General features: G+C 39.0%; 1 protein-coding gene across 1 annotated transcript in view; it reads left to right on the top strand.

Moving 5' to 3' along the window:
• LY75 (lymphocyte antigen 75) overlaps positions 1 to 18,442 on the top strand; it is a 48,047-nt gene that overhangs the window by 10,168 nt on the left and 19,437 nt on the right. The window contains exons 9-22 of the mRNA XM_065840857.2: positions 463 to 573; positions 1,859 to 1,947; positions 2,289 to 2,461; positions 2,638 to 2,834; positions 4,219 to 4,361; positions 9,318 to 9,399; positions 9,971 to 10,039; positions 11,239 to 11,362; positions 12,234 to 12,269; positions 12,540 to 12,715; positions 13,826 to 13,890; positions 15,121 to 15,197; positions 16,293 to 16,429; positions 17,482 to 17,587. Coding sequence (XP_065696929.1) covers positions 463 to 573; positions 1,859 to 1,947; positions 2,289 to 2,461; positions 2,638 to 2,834; positions 4,219 to 4,361; positions 9,318 to 9,399; positions 9,971 to 10,039; positions 11,239 to 11,362; positions 12,234 to 12,269; positions 12,540 to 12,715; positions 13,826 to 13,890; positions 15,121 to 15,197; positions 16,293 to 16,429; positions 17,482 to 17,587 — 1,585 coding nt within the window. The remainder of the gene's footprint in view (positions 1 to 462; positions 574 to 1,858; positions 1,948 to 2,288; positions 2,462 to 2,637; positions 2,835 to 4,218; positions 4,362 to 9,317; positions 9,400 to 9,970; positions 10,040 to 11,238; positions 11,363 to 12,233; positions 12,270 to 12,539; positions 12,716 to 13,825; positions 13,891 to 15,120; positions 15,198 to 16,292; positions 16,430 to 17,481; positions 17,588 to 18,442) is intronic.

The raw sequence follows: 18,442 nt of genomic DNA, 5'->3' as shown, positions 1-18,442 counted from the left end.
CAGCAAGGGGTGTGTGGGAGATGGAGGTCAGAGAGATGAGTGGGCAGGGGAGCAGGCTGTATTCCATCTCCCAGATTCAGTAGAAAACTGGGGCAAGCATCTGCCTGCTGGGCTGCCAGGCTGGCAGTGGAGCTCCTGTGCCCAGCTCCTCTGAGCTGCCTCTTCCCCATCTCTGCAGAGAGCTGAGCACTGCCCCTGCCCCTGTTTCCCATATCCAAGAGAGCTGGAACCACCTTGGCCTGCTGTGCCCTTTTCAGATGTGATGCAGAATCTTCCCATCTCCACATTTGTCACCTTTGTCTCTCCCTTCCAAACATGCAACTATGCATATAAGCCAGGGCATCCCATCCGCAGAAACACTGGAGGCATTTTGACTTTCCCCCTTATGAAAACTCAGCCCCTGCACTATGGAAGTTGAAAGATTTAAGAATTTCTAATACTTCTTTCTTTTCCTTCTCACAGTTGGGACAGTGGAGAGTCAGATCCTGTGAAGAAAAGTTGAAATATGTGTGCAAGAAAAAAGGAGATATTTTGAATGAAACAAAATCAGATAAAAATTGTTCCTTGTCAGAGGTAATAGGAAGTCTGTGTTTCTTTTACTTGGTTCAGAAACCTGCATAAAATTACTTATTTCCTCTGCTTCCCATTTCCTTCTTCCCATACAATAAAGTCTATGGAATGTTTTGGCTGAAAAAGGACATTTATGTAGTATGAGCCAAATTTCAGATTCTCCTAGGCAGGCTCTGGATGTATTGCCACTGTGTTTCTTGCTGAAAGTAGTATGAGCTTGGACCCAGGAGATGTTGTGTTTTATTTATTTGTTTATTTGAAAAAACCCCTTGCTTTTACTAGATATGTTATTTCAAATGCCGTTTGTTCTGTGTTTTTTGCTTTAGGCATATTTTAAAATGTAGGGTAAGCACTTTGCATCATAAAGATATGCAGAGATTGATAAATGAGGTTATGTTTCTGTTATGCTTCACTTGGCTCTCATTTTTGTTCTTTGGCTTGAATAAAGCTGGTGTTTTGGTTTTTTTTTTGTAGGGTTTGTTACTGGTTTTGTTGTTGTTTGTGGGATTTTGTTTATTGTTTGCTTAAGTATGACATGTCACAGCATAAATAAGCCTTGAAAAGGAGTCTTTTCTGTTTTGAACAATCTTATGATGGTATTACTAGCTATTCCAGAGTTATTTAATTCAGTTTTGTGTGGCATATTGTCTGCAACAGGAAATACATTTGCCCCTTATCTTTCTTTCTGCACAACCTTAGGGTATTTTTACTCCGTCTCTTCAGAGACTGACAGCACGTAGAAGTTGCAGCTTTCTGGGCTGTTCAGACCCCAGTGGTATTGATAGGCTAGCAAACAGGTAACACAGTAATGTTCCTTGAAATTTCAGTGTAAGTGTAGGGAAAATATTTGAATAATAGAGAAATTCTGTGAGTTCACACATTTTCAGTATAACACTTTTTTTTTTTTCCAGAAGGGACACTAGCAATGCCGTCTTATTATTCTTCTGTTTGGATGCTGGCATTGCTGGAACAGCATGAAAATACCTATTGTTTTGAATAGGACTAGGCTGTTGCCCTTGTGTTTCTCTCTCACATAGTGATCAGAAGACTCTGCAGGGTTGAGCTAAAACAGTGGTGTATTTTATTCCTGTGGTTGCATTATTTCGTAGAACTGTGAATCTGACAGTTGATGATACTGGACTTTGTATGTGATACACTGCATGTCTTTCTAGCATTTGCTCTGCCAGGTTGTGGGCACCAACCAGTGTTAGCAATAATTTATTTTCTCCTGAAGATAATGCCTAGATTAGGCTATTACATATAAGCATATTTTTCATTCTCTAACCAGGGATGGGAGAGACACGGCAACTACTGTTACAAGGTTGATAAAACGGAAGTTTCTTTTGGAGCAAAGTGCAATCTTACAGTGATGAACAGGTAAGGCACAGCTCTGTAATTTATGGGCACATTTTGCAGCATGATGCTGGAGATGTAGTCAGAGATTAAAATTATGCTAATTAGTGGTTTATAAAGAAAAAATAGAATTGCTTTTGCAGAGAAATAGCAACCCATGTTTTTCATGATGTGACAATGGTAAATGTACAGTGTAAAATGTTCTTGGAAGCATGTGAATTCCCAGCCTGCTGACCCCATGTTGAATACAGGACTGCCTGGACAAACACTTGAACTAACTTATGTAATATGTCTGGTTTTCATATTGTCTCAATAGTTTTGCATCTCTTTCAAATATTGATACAAATTAATCTGTGAATTTTCAGATTTGAGCAAGAGTTTATAAACACTCTAATTAGAAAACACACCAAAGTTGAAGAAAAATACTTCTGGACCGGTTTGCAGGATATTAGCCAGTCAGGAATATATTCCTGGGGTACAGTGGATGGGGAAAAAACTGAAGCTGTGACATACACTAACTGGAACTCCTTGCAACCAGGTAAATTTAATAATTTTAAAAAATACATGAAAATACTGTCATTTTACATTGAGCAAGCATTGGAATACCACGTTACGGAATTCCAAGGATGAAATAAAATAGCCATTCAGAAATGTATGGACTTTTTTGAAAACCAGCACTAGTTTTAAATATGTCTTTGGTGGCTTAAATCTTAGAGTTTTCAGGAGGATGTGTGGCTATGCCCAGTGGAAAGTCTCTTGGAAAGTGGGAAACTAAGGACTGTAAAACCACTAAAGCGTTTTCTGTCTGCAAAAATTATATTGGGCTGCCCAAGGAGCCAGAAGTGCTGCCAAAACCAACAGATCCCTGTCCCCCTGGGTGGCACAATGGATCTGGCCTCGCCTGCTACAAGGTAAAATGTTATTCCTATGAGATTTTAATTGTTTGTTACTGTCCCACAGCAAGTGTGTTATTAGCTGTTTTGTGGCTTATAGCTGCTCTGAAAGGTATTTCAAAGATGTTTTACACTGGGAGGAAGAATTAATGTTTGGTTCAGGTTGACTGTCTCCACGCGTGCTCGTGCGTCATCCTCTGCCGGTTCCCGGAAGACACCGCGTGCCTCATGCTGCTCTGTGGCTGGATCTGCCGTCAGAGCTGAGTGCGTGACAGCATTTGTGCCGTGCTGCCACCTCGGGAGCTGGTGCTGTGTCTGTGTCCTGGCCTGCCTGCTGACGTCTGGCATGCAAGGACACCTGAATGGGGGAGGAAAGTGCTTTGCATGACCTTCCCTTGTCCTTTCCCTCTCTGTATTGAAGAGTGTGGATAGGAGAGGTGGAATTTTCTCTAACGTGAATATGGTTATCAAACTTGATAAAAAAACTGCAGCCTCAATTGTATTTTACTGGTTTTGAAATAAATAGTAGAAGTAAGCAGCCATGCTTTTAGCTGGCATGTCTTAAACAGGTTTGTATTTCATGTTCTTTACCTCCTACTAACAATCAAATGAAGTTAAAGCTGAGGCTTTTTATTGGATTGTTTATTCATTATTTCTGGACTTGGTGTCTGCAATGAACTGTGTCTTGTAAACAGCTCATGTGGCAAAGTGGGGAAACCCAGCTCGGGTAACAAGGCTGTGGGCAAGGATCCTGAAGGGACACGTATAGCTGATGTGCAGCATGGCTGTCCTGTAGCTGATGGGATGTGACAGCTGGTCCTGGCAGCTTCTCCAAAACTCTTGTTGATCAAGAGCGGTATGGCTGTGCAGAGACACCAAGCTGATGGGAATCGGCTTGAACTGAAGTTGAGGGGACCAAGTGGACATGTGAGCTGAGGTCTATGAGCCAAGTATGCGGCTCTGATGTGTACAGGTAGCAAACGCCGTGCCAAGGAACTTTCTCCACCTGCAGCACCGAAATGAGCCTGATTTCAGTGAAAATTTGGCTTCGCAATTCACCGTAAATTTTGAAGAACAACATCCTTTAAAACCTATAATTTGGCTTGCAGTTTTGGCATAAGTTGGGTGTTGTTTCCTAAAATCTTTCTGGTAAAGAAAAACAGCAAGTCTGCCATATGGAATATGTTGCATTTGCAACAAATTTTGTCAGCTGAACTTCAGAGTCTGGCTGTTGTCAAACAAACTGAAAAAATAAAACAATTGTTAAGAACTCAAGCTCTCTCCCTATGGAAATACCAATTATTCATTCCTGCCTAGGGTGGCAAGAATGAGTAGTCCAGGAGTGTTTTAAATGTGTTATCACTAGTGTAATTTTCTACTCTGACGTTTGGCTGTTCTGAAGTTCTTCCACAGTGAAAGAGTGCTGCGAACCAGGACCTGGGAGGAGGCAGAAAGATTCTGCGAGGCGCTCGGAGGCCATCTGCCTAGTTTTAGTCATTCAGAAGAAATCAAGGCACTTCATTCCATACTGAGAAAAATAATCAGGTAACAAACCGGCCGTGGGCTAAAATTTCGATTTCAGTCTCATTCTGCCATAGATCGCAAATGCTGCTGCTGATCCCGAACGGCAAGTATGAGATAGTGTGCCGTGACTGTGTTTCCCACAGTAAAAACGGCGAGATGTGGCATTTGAACTGCTGGTCATGCCACTGCCTTCCTGGAAAATGTCAAGGGAGTACAGCCTGGGCACATTTCACAGTGCTGGAGGGAGCGCAGGGAGAGATTTGCTTTGGGCATCTCCCATTACATGAATTTAAAGTCTGTGTTGTTATAAAAAGTGTTTCCTTCTTTATGTTGAATTTTGACACAACTGGGTGATAGTTTTCTTATTCTCTACTGATACATTCTTCAGAGATTAGTTGTTATGTCAATTTTTCAGGTAGGTCTCATGTTTATTCATGAAATGTTTCCTGATGAGACTGAGTGCTGTCTTTTGAAAATGCGAATAATGTAGTGTCCAGCAATCTGGTTGGCATGGATCCCATTTGGCGTAGCTGCAATAAGACTATATGAGCATGAGATGGGTGTGTTGAATTTTCTGGTATCAACAAATTAAATGCTACATAATTTATGAGTTTAAGGCTCTATTTTTAATCGAAGGAACTGTCACTGTCACTGCAGAGCTTTATTAAGCATTGGTGTGATGTCAGATCCTTGTGTAATGGGTTTTTTTTCACTGGCAGCCTGTTTTTTAAGAACTTTTGCCAGCTTAAACTCAAATGCTGTCAGTTATACAATCTAAATTTTTTCATCAACAAACTAAATCAGGATTATTTCAGAACTGCCAACATACAACACTGCGATTAAATTTTAAAACTTGATGACTGAAGAGATGCCTTCTTGAAAATCCGGTGAACTTTTTTTGGAAGTGTAGAAGTCATGAAAATGGCTCAGTTTATGTTAATAAGAGACAAAAACATAGTTGTATGCTCTATATATAGATGATGTAGCTTGTATAAAAGCCACTTGTGACTCCTTTGCTAAAGTCCCTGAAATACAAATTGGTGCACAGATTATTTTTAACTGTAGATCTTATTATGCTATTTGCAATTACAAATTTTGTTTTAGTGTACCTAATTTACTATGAAAAATGAATGGAGAAGCAACTTATTTCATTTTCCTACAAGTACTTGGAACTACTTTTCAGTTTGCTAACTGTCTGAGGTATTAATTGGACTTAAGGGCCACTTTTTGTTAGGAGTTTAGAGGTAGAGACTTCTTCTGTCTTTCCAGAAAGTCAGCTGACACACAATGTACTGTGGTTCCCGTACTTCAGAAAACTTGAACTTAACCTAGAAGAAGGAAAGTCCCGGTTCTTCAGTGGTATTCTACCAGAACTTGAATAAGGGGCAATATACTGAGCCCAGTATGTAAATATGGGACAATATATTGAGCTCAGTATAAATTAATTTTGCAGTCAGTGTTGCAGTAACTGTATGTGTCAGATATAACCCAAACCACAGTATTTCCGTCTGGGTTTAACCCCTTTTCAAGCATTGCAGAACTTCTTGAACAGTAATACTACATATTTGATATTGCCTGAAGTATTTTAAATAATGTTTGTTTGTTTAGGTAATGTGATTAAGTGTTTAAGTTAGTTATGCTTTTAAATTACTCAGGGGTAGTGATTATATATTTTGGAGATCAAGAGTGAAGGGTAGTTTGTCTGAAAATAAGCTCATCTGAGAAAGCAGGGAAGAAACCAAGTGAATTATTTCACCAAGAACAAAGAATCCAGGTAACTAGGAGAAATCATGTTAAGATAATGTTAGGGACGGTTAGCTGCCGGAGTGCACCGGCATGCAGTTTGTCTGTGTTTCCTGCCTTTACTCAGTGCAAACCCTGACCTAAACTGTTCATTCAGTGCACGCATTTCAGCCTGGGGAAGAAGCCACACCTTGGCTTCTTTGGTTTCAGGTTTTTTTCCCCTTGCACAGTTCTCTGGTGACTCATTGAGAAGTATTTGTTTTTAAATGTTAGCAAAAGTCAGTTTGCCTCACCAGGAAAAGGGCAGCTTGCCTAGTCCATTCTGTTCTTTACTCGCATTCCACCTTAGAGGCAAATAAGAGCTAGAATTGCTCCAGCCAAGTCAGGCGACTGCCATTGGAAAGGAAAATAGAATTTGCCTGCCAACCTTCCCCTGTCTGAAATAAACAGGAGATAACCTCTTTTCACTTTGAGGGACATGAATAGAGGCAGAACAGATCTGGTTCAGTTACTTCCATTCTCTTAGGATTGTTTTTGTGGGCATTCTGCAGCTTTCAACTGGCAGCGGTGCTGGATGCAAGGGGATTAACAGCTTGCATTGGTTAGAAATAACATTTCAATGAGGACACCTTACTGGAAAGAAATCAGTTGCCTTGTACAGCTGTGCTTCTGTAATTGTTCTGAATCTAGAAAGCCTCACTAATACTTGAGTTTGCAAGAAAAAAATGATCTTATTCTCAACGCACTGGCCAAAACAGCAATAAAGCTGAGATGCAAGTTGTAGTAATTGCATGAATATAGCTTCTCTTTTCTTCCGCTAAAGAGTAGGTGATTAGCACAGGGCAGGGATTCAGTTAGTGGTAGTAACCTGTGACAGAGGGAAGAGCAGAGGGCCAAATGGGCGTCATATATACTTTTAGTCCAGCACTACCTAAAATCAAATGGTGCCTTAAATTGCACCATTAGGGCATCGGCCTAGAAGTACACGTGTTATCTCTTGTCAAGAACTAGGTTGAACAACATGCCACAGTAACAATTTAGGATCTTAATCTTGTGTTGGAGCTGACATAAGGGACAGAAAAAAACCCTTTTCTGTTTTAGCAGTTAGAATATGACAGTAGAAAAATTACTTATTTATCTTCCCTTCACATTGATCTAAACTGTATTTACCCACTCCTGCACAACATTGACTTCTATGTAGTTTTAGTTTTGTGTGAATCTGGCACATTTTAAACAAAATTATCTATTTGTTACATAAAAGCCAAATATAAATTGACAGACTTTGAAAAGTGGCCCTAGTTCCTCAGGTGATTACTGCAGATCCTTTTGAAATGACTGCCTCACATTTTCTTTCTAGTAGATATTCCTCTGTGATGATCAGTTGCTTAAACTGCACTAAGCCTATAGCTAATGGGGAGGGTTAAGCAATGTCTGATTCATAATTGGAAAGAACAAACACACAAAAAGAAAATCCTAAAGGTAAATTGCCAAAAGCCACTTAGCTGTTCAACAACTGTGAATATTTGGCTCACAGTTTTTCCTCCTGGAGTGATATGGGACATTTAGGCTTTTTAGAGGCCTCCTATCACACCAATGTCAGAAAATTAATACTGGAGTTGAGGGGGAAAAAAAAAATGTTGGTGGCTGATGCTTTGCTTCCTGATGGGAACCCTACCAAATAAAATGCTGTTGACCTTGGATTTTGTGTACTTAGCCCTCACGCTTTGGGCTAAACTGCTGGTTGTTGGTGCTGCACTGTCGGCCCTTTCAGGCTTCATTTTATTATCTTTATGGTGATGTATGCAAAAAGGTAGTGGCACAGTTACCAAGTAATTTCTTAAGACTGCCCTGTGATTTTTGTAATATGGCTTATGCAGGTAAGCATGGGTCTGAGTCCATCCCTCAACATAATAAAGTTATTTTCATAAACTTTTCAAGTTCTGTCTTAAAATCACTTTGATAAGTTTGTCAGCACTACTTTTTTGGGAGCCTCTTCTAAACTCTGACTTCTGCTGGTCAGACATCTCTTTCCAGTTTTCAGACTAAAGTTATTTTGGAGTCGTGGTTCCTTCAGACACAATGTCCTTTTAGCTCGAATAGCTCCTCTTCTTGGGGTATTAGTCTCCTACAATATTTTAAGGAATTATATCCTTTCCCTGTCTTTGTTAGTCAAGACGAGACAAGGCAATCCTCAATTATTGTTAAGAACCTAAACTCTCATTTTTCAAACGTCTTGTATTCTGTCTCTGTATTTGGTGCAACATGAATTTATGGAATAGTACTCCTGATACGGTTTTACATGGGGCGTGTACTGTGGCATCAGTACTTCGCTGTTGCTGTCAGACCACCTCAATGGGAGCACCTTTTCCACAGCTCTGTTGCATTAGGGTTTCACGCAGTCTGTGATTTCATAGAAGACTCATGTTTTTTCCCCCTCTGCTGCTTCCGACTGATACCATAATTCAGAAAAGTGTCTATTGCCTTTCTTAGGCAGAGTAGCAGACTGGAGTGAATTATTGTAAATTTCAGTGCCTAGCACAAAATTGATATTATGAGAAGTAGAGGTTGCAGTACAAAATTAACCCTGTGATTTGACATATTCCACTTACAGTTCTGACTATAATGCTGTAAATTGAAGTAAGGTTTCTATTGCCATTCTTTTGTGCAAGCATTGGAGTCAGTGGTGTTGTGTGCTCATTTATGTCTATGTCTCTTTTATGAAGGTGTATAACTGAAATATGTTGCCCACACTTGATTTATTTATATCACTGACAAATGTGAAGGAAATATGAAGCGAGTTGTTCTGTATGAGAAGAATTTTTCATGTGGTTTGAGGAACAGTATATTTCAGCTGATGTTGCAGAGAGGGATGACCTGAGATGGACAAAAGAAAGAGCAGCAAGTGAAACACTGTGTGTGTAATTCTGGAAGAAAAGTGTAGAAAAGAGACCTTTATATCAAGTGACAACTGATGAAGTGGTGAGGAAGTGAGAAAAGAAATTCTCTGATTTATTTAGTTTTCTCTGTGGCCAGGAAAAGACAAGTTACAGATATTAAAGCAAAGTGCAGAAGAGGTGCTAGCCCTTACACCCATTTTCACTTTAAACTGCTACAACTTGCAGTAGTAGACCTTTGGTTTTTCTGCTTGATCATAAATAAAGCCATAGATCAGTCTTTCTATTAAATGAGCTGAACCATATTCTTGGCTTAAGAGTTTATTTTGTTTATTTACAGCAATGACAGATGGGTATGGATTGGAATGAATAAGAGGAGTCCAGATTCTTTGGGAACCTGGCAGTGGAGTGATGATAAACCTGTAAGTTAACTTTTAACCAGGAAACGTCATGTCCTGATTTGTTTCAGCTTGGGCTGGATTGAAAGTAAATTTATAAATATTTTAATTAAAATATGGCAGATCCTTCAGCAGATGAATAATTCAGAAGAAGTTTGTGCACTTAAGAGCTGCCGTCCAGGCAGACTTCCAATTAAAAACATATTTTTAATAAGGTTAAGCTGATTTCTGTCTCTATTCCATTAAAATATTTTAACAGAAATGTAGTAGTAAACATGTAAGAGGTAGTGGAGAGAACAAGATGTCTTTATGCCACAATAGAGGAGAGGGTTTATCAGTTCATCTCCTTGATATGTCAGACTCCTCCAAAAATATCTTCCTCTTTGTAATTTATTTATTTGCCTGAAATTGTGAGTTCTTTCCCTCTCCCCCCATAATAACAGGTACACAGACTCAAAACTGATCCAGTAACTGCCATTTAACTCATGTATTTTAATAGTGATAAACATAATGGAATCCCAGGTTTGAATGGTTATCTCTGGGGATTACCACAGCAAAAATAATAATAAATAATAATTGTTCTTTCATCTTGCAGGTAACTAGTGTTATGCCACTTGATTATCTGGAAGATGAATATGACACAAGAGACTGTGCTGCATTAAAGGTTAGTTTCAAGGTTTGTAATAACAGTTAAGCAGTTTTTTTAATGAGCCAAACACTGCGCTAATGATAACCTTTCATAAAACTTCTTTTGAACTACAAAATATTTTAGTAACAATGCTATTCTCTGTTACATAATACCAATGTGGAGTCTAAAACAGAAAAGCAAACAGAGCTCTACCAGTAACTTTTAAAATCTAGATTAATTTTAGTGAACTGCAAATTAGGAAAATGTTTGAAACCTAAAGCAGGGGAATGCAGTAGCCAGGATAGACTGTGTGTTTGTGTGTATTTCCTTGTTTACTTGTGAAATAGCCTGTAAGTGGTGTGTTGGTTTCTAATTCAAAATGTCAGGCCTTTGCTTAATTCCCAATTATATTCTTCATTGCTTAATTTAGTCTTGATGTCAGGAGTTTTAAAATGGCATTTAGGTTTTCTGAAGCATCACCTGACTTTTTATGAGATCATTCAAATACCATCCTTCTTTTAACCCAATTAGAACCACCTCTGCTTTTATGATTTATTGAAGGAAGGGACGGTTGCATCCCTCTGCTTCTGTTCACAGCCATTTCCGCTCATTCTCTTTTCCTGTGTTCATGACCCCAGGCTGAGAAGCTGTCAGCATTAAGCTACTAAACATTTTAGACAAGAGGGGAGCAGTTTCAAAGGGACACTGTAAATATAACGACCTCCCTCCCCTGCCTGCTAGGTATAGGCATATTCTTTCACTGCAGTTCTCCTTATTGGAGAGATTCGCAAGAGTGAAGTCAGATTTTAAGTTTGATTGTAAGATATAATCTTATACAATAAGGATTATTTCTGTACCAGTGCAGATGGTTGCTTCTTTTGAGCAGAAATGAGAATCATTTCAGGGCAAAAAAAAGTTTCAACAGATAATTCAATAATAAGCATCAAGGAGATCCTGTGTGCTACAAAAAAGCAAAGAAACAACATTGCAAGAAGAGATTTCTGTTTGTAGACTTACCTTAAGCCCTTCATTTAATTGGTTCACAAGCTTGGCTAGCATGGAGGGTTACAGTTGAAGAGTTACAGTTGTATCTGCTCATTTTTGCAGAGTAAGTTGTGTAGGACTAACACCACAGTAACGCATACTTTTGCCAAAGTACCTTTTTAATAGTTTCTTTTCACATTTTGGAGGCCCGTGCTGTACTAACTCAGTTCTCTGTGCCTACTTTTTTATAGACCTCTCAGTTTTCACGGAGATCATTTTGGAGATTTTATTTCCATGAAGGCAGAGACCTGGAATTTTACTTCAAGCCTTTTGATTGTGAAGCTAAACTTGAATGGGTCTGCCAGATAACAAAAGGTAAACTGCACTGACATCCATTTATTCATATAAAAGAGTTTATTATGTATTACCACTGAGTTGTCACTATTGCCCTTGTAATACAGAAACTTTGCAAAAAATATTTTACATTTTCTTCTCTGAACTGTTAAGATGTCAGTACATGAGATGCCTCACCTATTTCACATACAGATGTGCCCTTAGGATACTCAAAGATAGATCAGAAAATGACCATGAGGAGGATGCAGTCTCAGTGCTCCCATATTCTTTCTTGTATCATGAAAGAACAAGTGACTTTATATTAGCCAACAAATTGCAGCATTTCTTGGCTTAGTCTTTCTTAGTGATATTTGTAACTAAATGACCACAGACATCTTGGGTGTACAGTTTGCTTCAGCCTTAGGTGAATTAGCTGCCTTCTGGTAAAACTGGTGTACTAGCTCGACATGGCAGTGATACAGGAGTGGGAATACAAAAGAATGGCATGGCGTATCTGCACAGATCCAGAAGTTTCCATACAGTATGAAGAGTGTTGCAATCCAGTAGACTTTTATATTTTGGTTGTTCATTAAAAGGGTTTTTGAGGATGAAACTTTCTTGTGGAGAGATAGTGGTAGATATACTACTTTGATGCTCGTATTCTTCCTGGGAGAAAAAACAAACAGATGTGTAAGACTGAGATATGCAAAACTCCCATTAGCTTTTTGTCAGATTATTTCATACTACTAAACCTCTGTGTGATTTCCTTCTTTTTTTTTTTTTTTTTTTCTTTTTCCATCATGCATGCTGAGAAGCATGAGTGCAGTACATCACTTCCATTATTGGTGACCACAGTCTTGTTAGAAGGTGAACTTGAAGTGACTGTTCCTTTTTTTTTTTCTCCTCTGGACAGGTAGCACTCCAAAGACACCTGAGTGGTATATACCAGGTAAATGGATTTTTTGCATATTCTTCTGATATGTGTATACAGTTAATACTCTCTGTCTTTTATGAGTTTTGTTACATTACTTACTGTAATAGCTGTTTGATACCAGCAAAGGACATGGCTGATAGAATTTGATTCTGAGAGAGCTCAGAAGGCAAGAAGGAGTGTTGGATCTTCCCTGTGTCAAACTGAAATTTCTTATTACATTCAGAAAAAGAAAGGATGTATTTTTCAGAATTGATTTCTTATGCATGTGATGTTTCTTCTGCATAGATGAAATTGGAGTTCATGGACCCCCACTCGTTGTTGACGGAGCAGAGCTGTGGTTTGTACCAGATAAAAACCTAAGCTTCCAGGAAGCTACTTTCTACTGTCAAAAAAATGATAGTGATTTAGCCTCTGTGGAGTCTTACCTCAAACTCAGGACAATACTATCTCAAATAGAAAAGGTAAGGAGGTGTAATCTGTTTAACAGGTACATTCCGCTGTAGAGAACTTTTCTTGCCAGTTTTCACAATATAAGAAAATGTTAATCCTTAATTTCTTTCCTACTCCTGTTGGCCTTAATAGTTTTAAATTGTATTTAAAAGGAAATGATTAATTGAAAGAGAATTATTTTAATGTCCGTCTTGTAAAAGAACTTTTAAATTTGGAAGTAGTCTTAACAACATGAAAAACAACATCACAGCCACAAAACAAAAACGAACAAGCAAAAAACCCAACAACAACCAAAAAAAGCACCAACGCTTCCAAATGTAAGGAGTGTCATAATAGGACTGTCGTGTAAGCATCCTGTTGTCTGCAAATACTTCACTAACAGTTGTGCCAGTTCTTGGTTTGTGTGTGGGACAGCACATCATTTTTCCCCTAATGAGAGAATTTAAACAGAAATGCATGATGGTCTGCTAACCTTCACTGACAGGTTTGTGGTGTTCATATCATGAAAGTACATTTGTTTAAGGAATCTTACCAAAGCATTTCAAGTTTCAGCACCTCTCTTACTGCTTGTGAGACAACACAACTTTCTGAAATTAGCAGCTTGCAAGCTCTCTTCATGAAATTTCTCTTGACAAGCTACCTGGAAGGAGAAATTCCAAGGGGAGGATTTGACCTGCTAAATCTCTGGCCTTTTCATCAACTATTGATTGTTAGGCTCTCTGCTGGAAGAACAGGATTGTTCTAAGGAAGGGAGGTCCTGTGGAGTCACATCAGCTTTAGGCAGCTTGCAGCTGTGTCCTGGGTTTCTGGTAGAGTTCCTGCTATGAATTTTGTGGGAGTGTTGTATCTACCACACACTTAAGACAGTGTTGCAAGATTTCCTGTAGCTTTATGCAGCACACTGGAAAACCTGAGCTTTTTCTTCTAGTAGGTACAGAGTTTCATCTACATAGCATGAGTCTTGAACTCTATCCTTTCCTGTTGCTGAGGAGTAGTAATTCCTGCATGTTTTAGAAACATTTTACATCAAAATTGATTTTGTCGTTGATTTACCCCTGGTAGATTCTGGAACTCTTTCTCTCTGGGTTGTAAAATACACTTTTTTTTTTTTATTTTCACAGTTATCAAACAGCGAACAGAAGTGGTGGCTGAAGTTTATTGATTATGGCTACAGCTATCATTCACCGTATGTAGAGTAATTATGAGATGCTTTATTGTAAGCTTTTTTTGATGTGCTTTTTAGGAATATAGTTAACTAGAATGGTTTCCAAAGGAAAATATTTTATCCCCAGATTTGTAAAAGGCTACTTCTTCTGTATGATCCCAAAGAAGTAAGATAAATAACTTGAACTAAGCTAGAAAATAATTCAGAATTATTCAGTGATCTCTGTTCTCTGGTTTTGTTTACATGTACCTGGACGTATTCTTGCCGTGCAAAACTTTGACCGTGGAGTACATAAACCAGAGAGAGTAGAACCGTGCAAATAGTGGCTAAGACAGTATGTGTTTACAATTAGAAAGTGGGTATATTTCAAATTATTGTTGAAAAATCTGATTAGCTGCCAAATTCTGAGTTCTATTCCCATTAGAAGTGTTGTCATCAAAAATTTAATAACTTAGAAATAACTGAATTCATAATTTATCTGTCTATTTGAGCCTCTAGATTTCAGGTTATTGGGCTTTGACATCTTAGTCTTGTCATGTGAATCCTTGAAATTTGTGGTCCTAATAGCTAATTTATCCCATTGATCTTTAAAATACTTTTTTTAAAAAATTATTCTTTAAGACCACTTCTGTGTTCTGTTAATAATGGGGGAACTGTAAAACAAAACAACAACCACCTGAAAAAAACCTTGTCTATTTGCTCTGAGGACATCTGAGAAACACTTGAGAGCAGGGAATGTGGAATTGGTTTAAGGCATCACTCTTAGTGCCAGAGTCTTGGAGGGCTTATAGTAGAGCCCTGCAGAGCTGAGATGACTCACAGCAAACCTTGCATCGTGCCCTTCATGGCTGCGGTGAAGGATCATGGGCTTCTTACAAGGAAAAAGCTTCACTTGCCAAAATACTGCAGCAATATACTACTTTGAAAATAAAACAGGGTTATTGCCCATTCTCCTCACTTGTCTTGACAATGTGCCGGAGATTGCAGTGTGCTGATAAATATAATAACCTGCTACTCTCGTTCTGCACATCTCCTCAACAAAGATAATTTGGGCATGGTACATAACTACGGAACCTACCACATATTTTTTCCTAGTCCAGTTTTTCCCCTCCTCTGTTGTTTCCAGTGTAGGGCATCTCCTGCAGACAGTTACCAGCCCAAATTTTTGCTTGCATTGGCTCTGTTGCTATGAGAGTTTTCCCTTGAAGATCACTTTGGCTTGGAGATTGACTCTGAAATGTTTGTATCCAGTTTACAGTTATTTCCACGCTTTAATGATCGATTCCTGAGGGATTGCTGGTATGTTTCTAGAAAGAACTGGTATAGAGGTAAGGTTCTTTTTATTTTTTCACCCCTTGCTGACATTATTGTAATTAAAAAAAAAAAATAACTGTTCTGCCCAAGCTCTTATATTGAATGCTTATTTATATTGAATTAGGAGTGAATGACTTCTTCATGATAATCCAATTGAATTTTGAATCATTTATTTCTTCCTTATTGTAGAAGCCATGATAGTATTCCTTGATGACCAGAGACAAACCTGAATTCAAGTGACATTTTTTTATGATTGATTGTCACTCCTTTTTGCAACATAAGTTAATGAGGTGAAATCTAGTTTTGATGGTTACTTTTTTGTGTTTACACTGTGTACTCTGAGCTCTGGAAATTAAGTCTTAGAGTTGTCTTCTTTAGAGGAGCTTGACTAAACACTTGCAACTGCATATGCATCTGGAGATACAGATTTCATTGACTAGTGGAGTCATACTGGAAGAGGTACACAAAGTAATGGAAATGCCACCTGGTGGTACTTGAAGCTTCTTATTTCCTTTATTCAACATTGTTTTATATTGAGAAAAATGTATACCCCCCTAGAGAAAAAACAGTTCCTCCTGTCTACCACCATTTCCACTTTAAAGCACGTTTTCCCCATTATTTTATTGTATGCTGCTCACCTGTTTTCCTCCCTATTAGCTAAAAATTGCTCTTGACTAGGAAGCCAGTCCAGTTACTGTAGGAGTCAATGTAAAGCAGTACAGGCCAGATGCTCTCCATATAGATGTTTGGCTTTAATGACCTTTAGGTCACACACCCTCTATGCCAGAATATGAAATTAGTCCTCACACACAAATTCTAATTTAATGATTTTTCTGTTTGAAGTTATCTCTGCCTATATGAATGTTACTACTGGAAGTAAGAGATCAGACTCTGGATCTTTAGGAACATTATATTACTGTCTGATATGAATAATTTATGTTTGTCTTTTGCTCCACTATTATTTTCAATGCTTTAAATTGCATAGTACTTCACTGAAGTTGCCTTGAAAAGGACTTCAGATCGATATTTGTCATGTCATTAAGTATGGATGGCAATTGGAACGTGATAGGCATTACCATAATTGTTTTTTAAAACTTCTATTTCTGCAGATTACCCAGTTAACTGTAACGTGAAACTGCCCTTCATCTGTGAAAAAAATAATGCCTCCTTGCTAGAGAAACATGATCCCAGTTACCGCCCAGTCAGAGGAGGTTGCCCTAAAGGTTGGCAGCAGTTCCGAAACAAGGTACAGAGATATTAATAATAAAGACCAATCATTCTTATCTATTTTTCATAGTCCAGTAAGCTGGAGTGCCCTCCTGAAAGAGGTGAGGAAGTAGCGCTGGTGTTTAGGAATGAACGGGGAAATGGCTTTTGAAAACTATATCCAGTGGTTAAAATAATCTCTCCCACTTCTCTGTCTCTTATTGAGGTTTGATGGTTTCTCCATTTCAAAACAGTAATTTTCAGTTCTTTGCTTTCCCATCACCACATGTTTAGGTCCAAGAACATTGGTTGTATTGCCTAATCTTGGGCTCTGCTTTGAAGGGAGAGAAGGATTAGAAAGAGAGAGGATGAGGTTTCTGTGGCAGAAGCATCTTAATTCTCTCACTGAGTGATCAGAGGCAGGCAGCAAGCTGGCAGACACTCTGCTTCCAAAGGTGCCTTAAGGACTTAACTCTAGAATTAGAAGCAGCTTTTAAGAATGAACCAACAGAGGTCAGAAGCCATAGTATAGTGTATTTCAGTACTATGTTTTAAGGCAATCATCTAGTCTTAGTGAGACAGATTCCTATTGTTTGGCCTGCCATTATTCTGTACATAAGGAGTGTGCATCAAATCTGCACGTTACATGGTGCCAAGGTTTGCAAATTTACTTCACATCATTGCAGAATATACGCTTTGAGTTCCTATGTAGTTTCTCCCAGAAGGTAATGTGTTAGAATACAGGTTCCTGGCCCAACCCTGTCTGACTTTAGAGTTCGTGTATGAATTCTCATTCTTAAAACAGTATGTGATCCTGATGTAGCCAATTCAAAATTACTGAATTCTAATCCTTGGTGAGTGAGCAGTTATTCAGTGGAATTATTCATCATTTTATATTTAGCTGTTCTGTTGAATCTAATAAGAAATGCATACAGCTAGTATCAGTTCCCTTGCTTGCTGAGAAAAAGAACTATATTTCATTGCAGGAAATAAGTGAGTTTTTAAGGCTGGTTTAAGAACCCTTTTTTTATGAGCTATTTCTTAGGAAGCAATGGTATGATGAAAATCAGTTTCATTATGTTTATTTTGCAGTGTTTTCTAAAGATGAAACCTGAATATTTAACATTTAATGCAGCTAATGAAAAGTGTGTAACTTTTGGAGGCTCTCTTCCATCTATTTCAAATCAAGCTGAGCAAGGTACGATGGTGAACTGGGGACACTTTTAGTACACAGCTTCTCTTCCAAATTGAGTATAGTTCTGCTTAAGAACTTGAGCATAAAATCACTTGATTATCTAGCCCAGGGGGCTAGGGGGCACCCAGCCCCCTGAGTCAGAAGACAGGGATGGGGAGCAGAATGAAGCCCCAGTAATCTAAGGGGAAATGGTTTGTGACCTGCTACACCACTTGAACACCCACGAGTCTATGCGGCCAGGTGGCATACATCCAAGAGTGCTGAGGTAGCTGGCGGAGGTGATCACTAAGCCACCTTCCATTATCTATCAGCAGTCTTGGCTAACTGGGGAGGTCCCAGTTGACTGGAAGTTGGCAAATGTGATGCCCATCTACACAAAGGGCCGGAAGGAGGATCTGGGGAACTACAGGCCTGTCAGTCTGACCTCAGTGCTGGGGAAGGTCATGGAACAGATGACCGAGTGACATCACACAGCACATACAAGGAAGCCATGTGATCAGACCCAGTCAACACGGGTTTATGGAAGGCAGGTCCTGTTTGACAAACCCGATCTCCTTCTATAACAAGGTGACCCACCTAGTAAATGAAGGAAAGGCCGTGGATGTTGTGTACTTAGACTTCAGTAAGGCCTTTGACACTGTATCCCACAGCATTCTCCGGGAGAAGCTGGCAGCTCATGGCCTGGATGGGTGTACTCTGTGATGGATGAAGAACTGGCTGGATGGCCAGGCCCAAAGAGTAGTGGTGAATGGAGTCAAATCCAGTTGGTGCCCGGTCACGAGTGGTGTTCCACAGGGCTCAGTATTGAGGCCAATTCTGTTTAATCTCTATCAATGATCTGGATGCGGGGATTGAATG

The sequence above is a fragment of the Patagioenas fasciata genome, chromosome 7 (assembly GCF_037038585.1).
Source record: "Patagioenas fasciata isolate bPatFas1 chromosome 7, bPatFas1.hap1, whole genome shotgun sequence".
Taxonomy (NCBI): domain Eukaryota; kingdom Metazoa; phylum Chordata; class Aves; order Columbiformes; family Columbidae; genus Patagioenas; species Patagioenas fasciata.
This window is presented reverse-complemented; position numbering and strand designations above follow the sequence as displayed.